This window comes from Polypterus senegalus, chromosome 5 (assembly GCF_016835505.1).
Source record: "Polypterus senegalus isolate Bchr_013 chromosome 5, ASM1683550v1, whole genome shotgun sequence".
Taxonomy (NCBI): domain Eukaryota; kingdom Metazoa; phylum Chordata; class Cladistia; order Polypteriformes; family Polypteridae; genus Polypterus; species Polypterus senegalus.
In genome coordinates, this window is record NC_053158.1 from 55016878 (window position 1) to 55033039 (window position 16162).

At 37.8% G+C, this 16162-nt stretch overlaps 1 protein-coding gene across 1 annotated transcript in view; it reads right to left on the minus strand.

Moving 5' to 3' along the window:
- Positions 1 to 202: 202 nt before the first annotated feature.
- The window catches only part of ttr (transthyretin (prealbumin, amyloidosis type I)), a 43422-nt gene continuing 27462 nt past the window's right edge, over positions 203 to 16162 (minus strand). Inside the window, exons 3-4 of the mRNA XM_039754660.1 lie at positions 3352 to 3487; positions 203 to 316 (exon numbers count right to left, since the gene is read on the minus strand). Coding sequence (XP_039610594.1) covers positions 209 to 316; positions 3352 to 3487 — 244 coding nt within the window. The 3' untranslated portion in view covers positions 203 to 208. The remainder of the gene's footprint in view (positions 317 to 3351; positions 3488 to 16162) is intronic.

A 16162-nucleotide genomic window follows, 5' to 3' on the forward strand; every position in this document is an offset into this window, starting at 1 on the left:
GCAAAACAAACACAGCAGTTCTGTTTCAATTTCTCAGGTGTCTGATAGTTGTTTTTATTCTGTGCCGTTTTCTTAGAGCTAACAAAACTCAAAAACAAAGCAATTGCTTTATATATAATAAAATGGTTTTAAATTGTCATATTACAGTAAATAGTGGAGGATGGATTTTTCCACAATGTATAATTTAAATATCTTGTGTGACATTGATTTATTTATGTTTACTTCTAACAACAGCAGTTGTTGTGAATGAATAAGGGCTCAGAAGAACTGCAAGAGTATAGTGATGATGGCCAAGTTTACTGCCTTCAAACACCACCTGAAAATGAAAGAGAAGTTGGTCATCCTTTCCATAAGTAACAAGGAAAGAAGTACACTTTTTCAATGCACTAGCATTTTTGCAGATTATATGTCAATTTCATGTTTCTCATAATTTTAAACAAAATGTTTTTCACTTTTAGGCACTACATTATATAAAAAATAAAAGACCTTTGTATTTTCATTCATGCATAATCTTTTTGGCTGTACGTTTCTACAAATACAGGTTGACTCTTGTATCCAGAATGTAGTTTGAATTGATAACTAATAATATACAAAAGCAGCAAGAAGCTTCAGGCATTTTTCAGGAATACATGAGATCCTTCTTAAGTATTAAAAAGGTGGCAATATGACTACATATTTGTGTATTAATCTATAGTTATTAAAGTAACAACAAATTCATTGCTTCACAAATGAATCCATGCAACAATGTGCATCTTGTATAAACTCATAAATAATTGGAAATCTGTGTGTTATACATGATAAAGGGTAAAAACAAAAAACAGAAATACTGGTGATTTTTTTAGAAAAGAAGGGTAACCACCAAAATAGTAACTGAGGCTCCCAAAAATCAAAGCACCATAATAGGATTAAAATACAATGTTTCAGAATTATTTTAAATTATTTTTATTGGACTTCAGCATTACGCTAAACTCTATTGTATGCTCGTGGAGTGGCAGCACATTAGTACCAACACCAAGTGCATTACTATTTGTGGAGAATTAATCCTGGGCAGTTCCTGCCACCTTGCACATGCATGTGGGGGGAAATTCATCATACTTCAGGTAGAGTAGATTAGGAAGCCGCTAGTTCTATAGCAGGAGGTTTGTGGCACCGCTGGTTTTAGAAGCAAGAAAATGACGTGATGCTCTAAGTGAGCTTCCCTTGTGCAAATGCTACAAATCCTGTACATGTTTAAAATGTAAGATTGTATTTTTTGGGAGTATTTGGTATATTGTCTTGTGATGAAGGAGCCCAGTTAATTTTTTTTAATATTTTTTAAAAAATTATCATGGCGTACCATATGGAACTGAGTTCTAACCCCCAGCACCTGCTGCAAGGCTATGGTCAGATGGCAGTTCATTGCAGGGTATAAACACATGCCTGCCTTTGACATGCAGAAGTAAATAAACCTTCAGAAAAGAAAACAAAAACTGTATGGGAGTTGATAAAACTCAAACCCTGCACAGACCATAACTAGAGCAGGAACAGAATTAGTCTCCCATTGCTGTAGTACAGTTGAACTAACAGCTCAAGCATTGTGCATTAATGCAAGGGTAATAATGAAAGCAGGTTCTCTTACAAGTGTAGTGAAATTTTAGAGCTTTTATTTAATTCTGTATTTGGTTGGCTCTCTGGTATGTGTACTTCAGCATAGTTTAGATCTTTGAATTTATTTCAGCATGCCTTATTTACTGGAATTGTTTATTGTAATAAGCATACTATAATATAAAATGACTGGTTAATACATTCGTTGTCATGATGTGAAAAATCTACTGATAATTGAATGCAAGCATTCAACCTATATTAGAATAAGGTAAAGAGTTAATGATGTTGCACTTTATTCTCTTTAGCTTATTATTTAACTATATGTAGATACATTGGCTTAATTAAATTCCTCTTTAATGCTTAAAATAACATCTGTGCATGTTTTTAATTGGTAGGTATGCCAAAACCATTGGGTAAATCTCCACCTTCCTCATTTCCCGAGTGTATGTGTTGGATGATTTGTTAAAAAAATTTTTATAATTGTTTTTTTTTTTTTTCTCCCCATTATACCTGGGTGAAATCTTTTACATGAGAAATTTATGTACATCTTTCAAATTAAATCTGTGCAATAAAATGCAAAAATGCTTTTTTTTTTTTTTTATATAAAATGTCATACATATGCAACACAGAAACCCACAGATCAGCAGAATACATCTCTTGAATAACAGGACTGTCTTACACTGACTGACTTCTACGCTTTCATTTAAAAAGTGTTTTAAAACTAAAATAATTTCAATACATTCGTGTTTCGATATTGTTTACGGGACACTAAAACAACTAAAACATATATAATGTAGATTTTTGCCTGCACTGTGCATGCACATATCGGCCAAAAAGAAATCCTTGAAAGGACAATAACATCTCTAGTCTTGGAATTTATAAATTATTTGCCACTTGTGCATAAATGCAGCATTCAAACTGTACAAAACACAATTAAGTTACATTACAGATGAGCAACACAAGAAGTGCCATGGAAAGCTGCACCTTTGTTTTTACTATGTTGGAATATATCTGTTGAGACTGCAACAATATAAAATGTGGAATCCAATCAGGGAAGGGTTACATAATAACTACTTTGTACCAGGCCAGTGTAAGTTAATTGAAGGACAAACCAAAGTCAAGAGTGGTTCCATCCCCCATATGGCAGGTGGCAGTGGAACCTTGTATGGGAACTCGGTTGGGACACCCGCAGGTGTGCTTGGGAGATGGAGTCTAAAAGTGTGGTCCTGTTGGGTGGGCTCCCTAGGGATCGAGAGAGGGCACTGTCGGGGAGGACCTCCCTAATTTCCTTGTTACCCAGAAGTGCTAACCAGTAGACATGCCATGGCAACAGATGTATTCCTGGGCCTGGCATAAAAAGGAGCCCTCAACTCTACAGCAGAGAAAGAGGAAGAATTTTGATTTATTATTCATGTATTATTGTGGCTGATTACTTGAGAGATAGGATTGGGAAGAAGTGTCTGGAGAGAATAAAAAGCCTTTATTGACCTCTGTGGGGCTCCCTGATGCTCCCTTGTGGTTACACCTATTATATGTTTTTTTGGGACGCTGTAATAGAACCTGCAATATTAGAAAATTGATTGATTATTCCATGATTCATTTAATCAGTTGATTTTCAGGTTCAGTATAACAGTTGTAGGTCAGAATACATATATATTTCACGTTTTGCTTACGTTGATTATTCTATGATTCATTTGATCAGTTGATTTTCAGGTTCAGTATAACAATTGTTGGTCAGAATGCATACATATTTTACATTTTACTTACGTCTGTAACATGATGGAAAGGGTTCAGTCCCACAGATTTCCAGTAGGTCTTTGTGTCAAATTCAACCTTGTATATTCCTTCAGTGAAATTAGTTCCTGATGATAAATTATGGACCTCTCCATCATTATCCGTAATCCTGCCAGAAAAATTAAATAATATGGTTATCTGAAAAAATCTTTAAAATGCAGAACTGTATCTGTCTTAAAATTTTTGTTTATCCCAGACTTCACTGAATCAAGTTGGATATTCTTACTTACAGTCCCCTCCACAATTATTGGCACCCCTAGGAAAGAGGAGTTAAATGATCTTTTTAAAAAAATCACAAAGCCTTTGGCGGAATTAATTAAACTAAAAAAAATTAAAGAAGTACATTTAACTGAAGTTGTCTGTGCAGCATCTGGTGTGATAGTGGCGGATTCCAAATTATCCATGGGAAAATGAGTGGAGCTATATACTGGGAAAATCTTGGCAAGAATCTGTTACTATCCACCAGGATAATTAGGATGAGACACTGGTTGACCTTCCAGTAGGACAGCAATCTTAAATATACTGCAAAGGAGACTTAATTTGTTCCAGAGGAAGAAAATAAAGGTGTTGGACTGGTCCAGTAAATTACCAGATTTAAACCCAATAGAATATTTGTTGGAAGGAACTGAAGGTGGTGATTCAGTAGCTTTGCCAAAAATCTTCATGATTTAAACCCTATGTAGAACAGTGTTTCTTTTTTTTACTTTTATTGGATTTATTTAAAGCATGTAACATTCTATACAATCAAGTCAAACTTGACAAAACTAAATTCATTTCAGCCCCCACCCAAATATAGTTGTACTTGAAAGTTTGTGAACCCTTTAGAACTTTCTATATTTCTGCATAAATATGACCTAAAACATCATCAGATTTTCACTGAAGTCCTAAAAGTAGATAAAGAGAAATCAGTTAAACAAATGAGACAAAAATATTATACTTGGTCATTTATTTATTAAGGAAAATGATCGAATATTACATATTTGTGAGTGGCAAAAGTATGTGAACCTTTGCTTATAAGACAGACTTGATTGTTCCAAATATAGGGTTGCAGCAATCAGATGCTAAGCTTGAGCAAATGCCATCCCATTGCAGGGCACATATACACACCCACGTGTTACAGGCAGATAAACATAAATTATTCAGAAATTCTGATTTCATATATAAATAAGTTTAATATTTATTCCAATATAATTCTAAACCTGAACTTATATGCCTGTATGTATATTTATATAAACACTGCCACTCGATTCATGCCGATTGTTTTAAATTATGATTAATGATGTGTTATAGAAATGGTTGATTTTTGAAAAAAATTAAAACATTATTGACAGAGCCATGCAGTTGGGACATCAAACTACTGAATGTCCCCTAGCTTGTGCTTGAAAAGTTTGTGTCTTCAATTTTCATTAGCCAATCAGCAGTACAGAAAAGTATTAAGTTATGGTGGTGAGGAAGATGTCCTTGTCCAGTCAATGGGTACACGAAACAGAGCTGATGTAAAATCTAAATATCTATTTGAGAAGAGGGTGTCTGCTGAAAAATTAAAATGTTACGGAATCAGATAAAGCAGAAGGAGGCTAGCAAATTGTTTTAGAGGTCAATATAATGACAAGCCAGTTATTGTGATATACCAGTGGCAAAGCTACTCAGAGAACTACAATTGCCAGCAGTGAGCTGGGGAGCGCAGGGTTCATTGGGAGGAAGGGTGTAGTTTAAAGGAATTGCCATTCAGCATCATAAAGGATTACATCGGAGTAGCATCAGCCTTTCACACACACCTCAGTGTCCATATATCACTAAATGTGGGGCTCTCTGTTTTATACTTGCACAATGGAAGGTGGCATGGCTTTTGTTTGCAGAGTGTGCAGTTATGTACAGATATGATAATGTTCTTTGTCTGCTTAAGATATGCATATCCTAAATAATAACATTCTCCATTGCTGATTTATTGCAAAGTCCATACAGCAAGACTTCTTTGCTTAGCCAGCACTGAGCACGTCACGGATTTTTCTAATACCATGTGTTGTTTTGTATACTGCTTGAAATTTAATTTAAATTTAATAATCTTAAACCATAATAAAAATTATAAACCACATGTTGTATTGTAGGAATGACGGATTACCCAAAGAAGGAGTGATGTAAACCATACCATTTAAAACTACTCAAACTACTGACTGTGATGTCCTTATCTTATGCAGTTTCCTCCCTTCCCCTTCTTTTTCTTTTCTGGTTAGATCCAGTATGAACTGCTCTCAAAACAGCAATAGACACTTTTGTATAAATCTTCAGTAATCTTGGCAATATGTTACATAGAATAACCTTCATTCTACCAAAAAAAAAACAAAAACGGAAAGACATGCATATTGAGGAGGTCATTTTTTAACCCAGAACTGAACTTTAAAAATGCCAGTACCTCGCAACCTGAGTGAGCAGAATTACTTGTTTCAGCTATGCTAATGCAATTGCAGAGGTTTCTCTAATAACCAATTGGCATGTAAATATAACAAATTAGTAATTTATGGGTGACCCCAAACTTATGAGTGTGTGTCTGTATGTGCTATAAAAACAGCCCTGACCCATTGAGGCATGGGTGCAGCAAGACTTCTGAAAGTGCCCTTTGGAATCTGGCACCAAGACATTAGCAGCAGATGCCACCATAGATTTCCATCCCAGCTCATAGATCAAATGTTAGAAAAGGTTTACATTTATTATTAACAAAGACAATTCCATTGTAGGTAAATTGTTAAATGTGAAATTTTATGCCTAAAATAAGAGGTGTAGCTTGTCCCTTTGAAACTATTAATACAGTTGCACAAACTAACCTTGTTAGTGATTCTTCTGCCTATTTTTTATTCAATGTATTAAATAAACCCTTCTAAAGAAGATGTTTTAAGAAAACTAATTTGTCTCTTCTAACTGAATTGGTTCATTTATGAGGCCAGAAGCAGTCATGGTGCTCCAGAATTATATAAGTAGCTACCAAGATAGAGCAATTGTGGAAAGAAATGACCGTTTAAGCACTACCCAGCAATCCTATTTACTTTTGTTCTTCAAAATGATATTGTAGCTTTTGAAGGTCCCCAAAATACAACTATATAAGACACTAGTTGGCAACATATTACATGTGTCTTAATTCTTCTCTGTGTGATGAAAAAGTTTGTTTTTTGAGCAAAGTTTACTCTTGACAAGTTTCTGTCTGTGTCCCTATGTTCTTGTGGAATAACCCATTTTGCAGTAATTCCTTTCATAATTTTATATGTCAATCATTGTGACAGACTGTGACGGCATCTTAAAAGAAGAACTGGGGGAGCAGATCTGGAGTGCTAGATGGCAGCCCCCCAGATTGCAGCGTTGCCTCTGATTCCCACAGGTCTTCATGGGAGCTGGGGTTTGGTACAGCCCTGTTGGGTTCCGTGCTGGCCACCCGGGGACGCTGCAATGCCCTACTTTGCCAGGTTTATGCCACATGTGGGAGTGCTTCCAGACCTAGCTAACTTGCCACCTGGAGTACTCCCAGGTGCAGCATAAAAGGAGCCACCTGCCTTCATTCAGAGAGCTAGGGGCGGGTGGAAGAGGGATGAAGCTTGCCGGAGGTGAAGTAGTGAAGGAAAGAAAGACGAGAAAGAATGTGCATTATTGTTATTACTGGTGCTTTGTACTGTGCTGTGCAGCTGGGGAACAAAGTAATGGGTTTCCCACACCAGAAAATAAAGCTTGTGTGCTGCTGGACTTGCACATGATGTCATTCTGTGTCGTGTTTGGGGAGCTGGTGCACCCCCTGGTGGCCACATCATGTAATCTCTTAATTATGTTAGCCAAAAAATGAAATAGTCTTTCCTCACTGTTAATACCTCAGAATCCTAAAACTGGCCTTATCGCTCATCTCTGTGCTGCCTGTGTGTTTTCTCTGATTAGCCAGTATCCTGCACTTGATTCCCTCAGTACTGTTACAAAACGGGATTTTTTTTGTACATTTTGCAATTCACTGTTGTATTGTTGTAATGCCAGCATTAGATGGCACGCCCACGTGCTTCACCTACGTTAATGTCATTGTTATTGCATGATGTGGCATGCAAAAGTTTTTAGTTCTCTTGAAAGTCATCATACTTTTCTGCATGCCAAAAGATTTTTACATTTACATTTTTAATGTGAACTCTTTTGCTCCAACAATACATTTCCAAAGTCAAAATGAACAATTTTCTGTAGAAAAGATTCCTAGTCCCAGCACATGAAAAGCATCATCATAGTATGATGCTGCCACCCCCATATATCACCGTACGTATAGTGTTTCTTGAGGCATGGCCAATGTTGTTTTACACCTGATGTACCTTTTTTGAAATCTGGCCAAAAAATTCCATTTTGGTCTCATCTGGCCATAAAAGATTCTCTCATGTCTTAACTGGGTCTTTCTTATGCTTTGTAGCAAATGCCATGCATGCTTTTATTTGGACCTCCTTAAATGTCTTCTTTCTTGGTACCCTCCCACAGAGACCTGTTTTATCAAGAGGTCTTGAAATTGTGGACCCCTGCACCTTCACTTCAGTTTCAGCCAAAGAGCATTGCAGACTTGTGAGAGGGACGGTTGGATTTTTAGTAGCCTCTCTCACCAGCCGACATCTTGCTCTGATGTTTAGTTTTGTGAGACAGCTTGTTTCAATAAGAATCTGGGTGCTGTGGTGAACCCTTCACTTTCTGAAGATGAATCCTACAGTTCTTAACAGAGCATTCAAACTCTTTGATATATTTTTGTAGCCATATCCTGTCTTGTGCATTTCAATGATGTTTGGCTAACGTAAGCATTCAGGAGAATGCTCCTTCGTCTTCATTTTTGCAGTGATTGTCCAACCAAGACTATGACCCTTACAAAGGGGGCTTTTTACAGTGCAGCCGGAAAGTATTCACATCACATCACTTTTTCCACATTTTGTTATGTTACAGCCTTATTCCAAAATAGATTAAATTCTTTTTTTTTCCTCAGAATTCTACACACAACACCCCATAATGACAACATGAAAAAAGTTTGAGGTTTTTGCAAATTTATTAAAAATAAAAAAAACTGAGAAATCACAAGTACAGAAGTATTCACAGCCTTTGCTCAATACTTTGTCGATGCACCTTTGGCAGCAATTACAGCCTCAAGTCTTTTTGAATATGATGCCACAAGCTTGGCACACCTATCCTTGGCCAGTTTCGCCCATTCCTCTTTGCAGCACCTCTCAAGCTCCATCAGGTTAGATGGGAAGCATCGGTGCACAGCCATTTTAAGATCTCTCCAGTGATGTTCAATTGGATTCAAGTCTGGGCTCTGGCTGTGCCACTCAAGGACTTTCACAGAGTTGTCCTGAAGCCACTCCTTTGATATCTTGGCTGTGTGCTTAGGGTCGTTGTCCTGCTGAAAGATGAACCTTCACCCCAGTCTGAGGTCAAGAGCGCTCTGGAGCAGGTTTCCATCCAGGATGTCTCTGTACATTGCTGCAGTCATCTTTCCCTTTATCCTGACTAGTCTTCCAGTTCCTGCCGCTGAAAAACATCCCCACAGCATGATGCTGCCACCACCATGCTTCACTGTAGGGATGGTAATGGCCTGGTGATGAGCGGTGCCTGGTTTCCTCCAAACGTGACGCCTGGCATTCACACCAGAGAGTTCAATCTTTGTCTCATCAGACCAGAGAATTTTGTTTCTCATGGTCTGAGAGTCCTTCAGGTGCCTTTTGGCAAACTCCAGGCGGGCTGCCATGTGCCTTTTACTAAGGAGTGGCTTCTGTCTGGCCACTCTACCATACAGGCCTAATTGGTGGATTGCTGCAGAGATGGTTGTCCTTCTGGAAGGTTTTCCTTTCTCCACAGAGGACCTCTGGAGCTCTGACAGAGTGACCATCGGGTTCTTGGTCACCTCCCTGACTAAGGCCCTTCTCCCCTGATCGCTCAGTTTAATTGGCCGGCCAGCTCTAGGAAGAGTCCTGGTGGTTTTGAACTTCTTCCACTTACAGATGATGGAGGCCGCTGTGCTCATTGGGACCTTCAAAGCAGCAGAAATTTTTCTGTAACCTTCCCCAGATTTGTGCCTCGAGACAATCCTGTCTCGGAGGTCTACAGACAATTCCTTTGACTTCATGCTTGGTTTGTGCTCTGACATGAACTGTCAACTGTGGGACCTTATATAGACAGGTGTGTGCCTTTCCAAATCATGTCCAATCAACCGAATTTACCACACGTGGACTCCAATTAAGATGCAGAAACATCTAAAGGATGATCAGGAGAAACAGGATGCACCTGAGCTCAATTTGGAGCTTCATGGCAAAGGCTGTGAATACTTATGTACATGTGCTTTCTCAATTTTTTATTTTTAATAAATTTGCAAAAATCAGCTTTTTTAATGTTGTCATTAAGGGGTGTTGTGTGTAGAATTCTGAGGAAAAAAACGAATTTAATCCATTTTGGAATAAGGCTGTAACATAACAAAATGTGGAAAAAGTGATGCGCTGTGAATACTTTCCAGATGCACTGTATATATCCAGAGAGAGCTAAAGGACTCACAAGTAGTACCTCCTTCTTCTTCTTCTTCTTTCGGCTGCCCCCTTAGGGGTTGCCACAGCGGATCATTTTCTTCCATATCTTTCTGTCCTCTGCATCTACGTTTAATAATGACTGTCACCTTTGTGTCATTTGTGATTAATTTGTCATTTGTGTAAACCTGGAGCTTCCAAACTACAGAGGTTTCAATACTTGTGCAAACACTAACTTTTGAGTTTTTCGACTTCAGTTAAATATCTACAGAAAATGGTTTATTTTGGCTTTGGAAATGTATGGTTACTGCACAAGAGTTCACATTAAAAATACTGAATGGATAAATCATGTTAACAAATCTTTTGTCATGCAGAAAACAATGATGACTGTCAAGGAAATTAAATACTTCCTATGCCACTGTACACATATTTATGTATTCTATTGTTGTTTTTGAATTGTGGCATAATTTATTTGTATGTATTTTCTGTTAGGCAAATAATTAAATACTGCTTCTTCTTTCATGTTCCTTGTGGGTAGAGCCCCAAGAGGCTAGGCCTCTTGTCAATCTCCATTGAGGAACTGCCCGCAGTCCTATACAGGTCATGGAGACTGGCATTTTAAGTGGGAATCGTAGTGAATGATATTGTGAATTGTTAGAATTTCTGTTTAGGACTGGATTTTGTGTTATTTTTATAATTATTATTATTTCTCTTGTTTTAAGGATTTTGATTATTGGACTGTGTTTTTTGGACTTGTTTACATACCTTTTAGGCATCTCCTTTAATGCCTCTGTTTGCTCAGTAGAGATTTTTTCATAGATTTTGGTGTTTTACAAATAAATCATATTTTTATAGCAATTCTTTTCATAGTCTGTCTTTTCAAAGCAAAGTTTTATGGTTTCTCCTTCTTTTGGAAGACACTTGTATATTTTGGGCCATTTAAGTTATTTTGCGGCTTATATCTGTTTTGGTCCTGCAAAGCCTGGAGCAGGCCTGAAAGTTAGGAGTTTAACCCTTGGACAGAGGCCTAATTGAGGCAGGCATAGGAGGTCTGGCCTGGCTTGTGAAGGCTTTTGGAGACCTGACACCCTTTTTACTTTTCTGGAGGCTCCAGTTCATGACAGCCATTGAATATGCACCAACTCCACAGAATTTGGAAGGGCTGTTCAAAGCCACATAGATCGCACTAGCTTTGTTATGTTATTAAGACAATGTAGGCCATGCATTATGTACCACAAGTCAGGAATAAAAACAAATGCAACTACATGCACAGTGCAGTACAATCAAGAACACAAGTGTCTCAAGCACACACAAATAGAATGTTCTGCAGTGCAGAATAAAAACTATCCAAATGAACAAAAAATAAAATAATCCAGTTGAAGTAAAAAGCCAACAACCAACTAGATAAAAAGTCCTAATCCAGCTGGCAGGAAAAGCCAGAATGCAAGAGTCTTGATTATCTGAGCCCCTCCAAGATGGAATGAATTTTTTTTTAAGTTAACTGAAAATGCAGACAATAATAAACTGCATTAAGCAATCTATTTCCTGTCTGTTGGGGGCATTTGTATGTGTTGTGGTTCCTTCAGGATATGTACAATTCATTAATAATGATTATCAATTTTATTTATAATTCTACAGACTATAAATACAGCTTTTCCTGCCAAAAATGCGGGGTTATTTTACTGTTGGTGGGACAATTACATTCTTTGGAGGATCACGTTCGGAACCTGATAGTGATTAGGCAAACTGAACTGGATTGGCTTAGTTTGATTTAATAATTTGGTAATTTCAGATACAACTTTAGTCTTTCCGAGCCCCATTTTAGTCAGCACATGGCCAAACTCGGCAGCACCAAATCAGCCAGAGGGTCATTGACTAACAGCAAGATGGGGAGGGGGTCAAAGAAACCCAAATTTTGCCCCTCACTACCCAGATCACCAATTGGTCTCATAGTAAGTACAGTACTCCACACTCAGCAAAACGTCTGTCAAGGCTGAGAACAAGAAAGTACTCCTAACTGGTGATTCCATAGTGAAAACTGTTAGAATTCCACAGTATTTCAACCCAGCAGCAACCCATAGGCAAAGTTACCTGACATCGATGCTAAATTAATCTTCGTGGCCGACTGTAAAATGTCCAATTTATTGCTTCATGTCGGCACTAATGAAATTGCTTTGCAGCAGTCAGCGGTGTTAAAGAGGAACTTCATATCAGATGCTAAAACAAAATGCTAGAACTTAATTGTTCCTGGCCCTTTACCAGGATTATATAGAAGGGAAATGATCCATAACAGATATTATTCCCTTCACTACAGGCTATAGACCTATTTTGCAAATAAATCCCTGGTATTTTTATAGTAATCGGGATGATTTTAGGGAAAGGCCTGGATTTTTCAAGAGTTAAGGGGAGAGAATGACTAAGTGGAGAGAATCTTTTATTTTATCCCAAAATATGGCAGCAGAATCACTTGGCTGACTAATCAGAACACCATCCAGGCTGCAGCCTTATGATCTTAAATCACAAGCTGTTTTTTATGCCACCTGATATTGTTCTGTTGCCACTACTCAGAATCTTTGTTCCATCCATTATCCAACCCACTATATCCTAACTACAGGGTCACGGGGGGGTCTGCTGGAGCCAATGCCAGCCAACACAGGGCGCAAGGCATGAAACAAACCTCAGGCAGGGCGCCAGCCCACCGCAGCAGAAACTTTGATGTGGATTTTTTTTAAAAACGGTGCTTTTACAGTGTGCTAAATGTGACTCATAATATTTAAGTTGTTTGTTTTATTTTAGAGTGTTATTATTTTAGGATTATTTAGATAATGGGTATTGGCTTATGTGGGAAACCTGACATTGTGTGTATTGTGAAATCAAAATGTCCTAATATGTTCTGTAACTGAAAGAGAGAGAAGGCAGGTACAAATGAGCTCATGAAATCATTAACATTCATAAGGTAGTTTTCCCAGAGTGTTGAATTTGGGACTAGATAAAATTCTGGGGCGAATGAAAAATAGACATTGACAAGAATCAAGGGAAAAATCAGTATATCAATGTAAGATTGTCATTGTTTATAGCAATGTATATGTGTGTATGGTTGTAGAAGTATGTGAAATGAAGGCTTGTTTACCTAACACTAAGTTAATTAATAACCAGATCATTTTTTTTGTCCCATTTTTTTTTTACTAATACAATATTTTACATAAAGCAGCCACAAGACACTATAAATTGAAAGGCTTTTAAAAATAATTTTTAGTGAGACCAGAAAGACTGACATAGAGACAGGAAACGACTGTTTTGCCATCTACCATCCCAGTGCTTACAAGCGTTACAGTTTAAGAAGCAAAGACTACAAAATCTAAAGCTGCTGCCTGATACAATTCTGGTTTGTAACACTTTGAATTGGAATCGTTGTTCAGGTTGTGAGTGCTTTCATATCTAACATTTATGTCTGATTTATATGAGAATAACTAAAAGTAATAACAGGAAAAGTTTGGGTATCACCTCACAGAAATTTTGTCTTGTTGTTTACTGGCATTAAGCAATGACTCCTGATCATTAATGAGAGAGATTTTATTACGGCCCACTGTGACCCGGCAAGGGAAGGCTTTCAAGCGGACTTTGGGTTTCTGTTAGATTGTGTAGCCCTTTCACAGGTACGAATGATCTGAGTGACCACAACTTGACAAGAGTAACCCTTGCAGCAGCTTTTGGCTTTTGCAAGTGAAGCCCTTTCAGAGGAAGCAATTCAAAGACAGATCAACACGTTGCATCAGAAAACAGAAAAATAAAAAGTCAGTGACTTTATTATCATTGAAATACTATTAGAATAAAATGGACCCAGCACCACCATCTGGGCACTTAACTACTTTTAAGAATAAAAGCAGTTAATTGGCTGTGCAGTGTATGAAACAGTTCAACGTCCTCTTCAGCTTCAATAATTCTGCTTACTCTATGCTGTTAAACAGAAACGTATTTGTCCTTATTGAACTTATTGATCCAACTGTACAAACTCCCCTGTGTCAGTCCACTATCACTGTGTGGTGCAGATAATTATCTGTGAATGTCAGGTCTTTTTACACACCAACCCAAAGTAATGAAAACATGCTGCTCTTCTGTGGTGTAAATCAAAGGTCTTGAAGCCAGGTTTAGAATGATTAAGCAAGTGAATGTCAAGGTCTGTGTATGAAAGAAGAAAACTGCTTTATTTAATTTTAAACAAATCTCAACATTATAAATGTCATTAGAATAAAACAGAGAGAGAGGGAGGTTGGGAGCATGCGCTGATGGCGTGCTGCCACTCCCACCACATAAAGAATTGGCACCCAAGTGCAGCAGGTGACACCACAGCACCACACTGGAACAATGTGAGGTTTTTCTTTTTATGGTGGCTAGAGTGCCAGTCCTGCCAGCAACCCCCAAGTGTTCCCAACTGGATGCAGATTAATGTCATACCCAGAACAAAGCAATTGCAGGTTAAGGGCTTTGTTCAAGGGCCCAATGGAGTAGAGTCACTTCTGGCATTTACAGGATTCGTACCGGCAATCGCAGAAAAAAATGGGTAATAAGTAAAATGGAAATTTACATGAAAAAGTGAATAAATGATCATGAGTTGAATTGAATTTTAACAGTGTAACAGTTTCACAAGTTTAAAACAATCCATTACTGTGCAAACCACGGTAGCACTAATGCCGCAACAGATTAAAATCCTGGCTTATTTAGTGTCAGTGTTGGCATGTGTATGTGTTCCCTGGAGTAAAGAGTACTTTAGGAAATGCAACTTTTTACTGAAGTCCAAAGATAAAACAGCACTCAAGAAGGAAAAACTATACTAATCATGTTGTTTTAATGGTGGTTATTATACTTATATATCAGTTATAAGCAGTTAAATGAAATCCATAGACAAGCATGGGCTCAGAGCAGCAGACTCCCTAGCACTCTTTACTGTATTTTTAGTGACGCAGGAGACCATCTTGTTGAACAAGGCAGCACCAAAGTCTTGTCTATCCACACTGAGCTTCAGACTTCCATGGGTTTCTCTACTATTTTATAAGTCTTTGACAAAGAATTTCATCCATTCAGATAAGAAAAGTCCTCTAGTAATTATTAGTCTGTTTAGTCATTTGTTTCTCTATTTCTGTTTTCCTATTGGATATTGGAAGATAGATGGCCAATATGTTCCCCGTGTTATCATATATAGTATCCATGTCCCTGTTGCAGCAAACTGGAAATTCTCAGTACTGGTAATTTCTGGAAAAATCTTTGCTTCTTTCTTTATCTGCAATTTACACTCTTCATTTATATTGTACAGCACCTGCTAGAAAGTGTTTTATTTCTTAAACCTTCTAAAATGAATATATATTATTTGTCATTTAGTCAGTGAATCAATCAAGGACTAGTAGCTTTATATTGTGAAAAGCATCACGCTGGGGCTGGCACCTCTACTGGAGTTATACCAGGATCCCTACCCAGCTGGGACACCAGTATAATAGTGTATAATCAGTATAATCTTTAGGGCATTGTCTCTCCCAGCATGCTGTGCGGCACTGTCCCAGGGTGATGATACCTTTTTTGCAAATGCCCACAGGGCAAGTTGGGAACCGTAGTTCTTTGGAACAGACCGGTTGGGTTCCGCAGGTGCCACCTGCATTTTAGTTTCACCCAGAGGTACTGCTGAGCTACGGACTCGGGACATTGGAAGTACATCAAAGGAGCTGCACACCTCAACACGAACCAAAGTCAGGAGGAGGAAGTCAAAGCTTGCTGGAGGAGCAGAGGAGAGATGATGGTGAGTTGAGTTACAATGTTAAAGAGTATAGTTTGTGGTCCTTGATTGACTATAATAGGCCTGCAAAGTTAGCATGCTAATTTTTGCAAGTAATGTGGTGTGTTTAACATGTTAACATTTTTTTCTCATCCAGAACAAGCAATGAGGTAATAATGAGTTGGTCATGGCTGCATTTTCATGTATTTTTTTTTTAACATTTCAGAAAAATAAAATAAGTTGTGTATACGTAACAAATTATATACACATACAGTACTATTTTATATACTACCTTTAAAAATTTTATGAAATTAAATTTTGATGTGAGGGTTTAATATTTTGTATTATGCTATTAGCAATGATATACCACATGTCAATACGTAGCACTGGTGTTCATTTTCTTGATTTAAACATACTGACATAGGTGCAGGGGAGCAGGGGGCTTATGGCCGTAGCATACACAGTGCATTGCCACACCCACCCCACAACGAAACAGCTCAGGATCCTGGTTGGC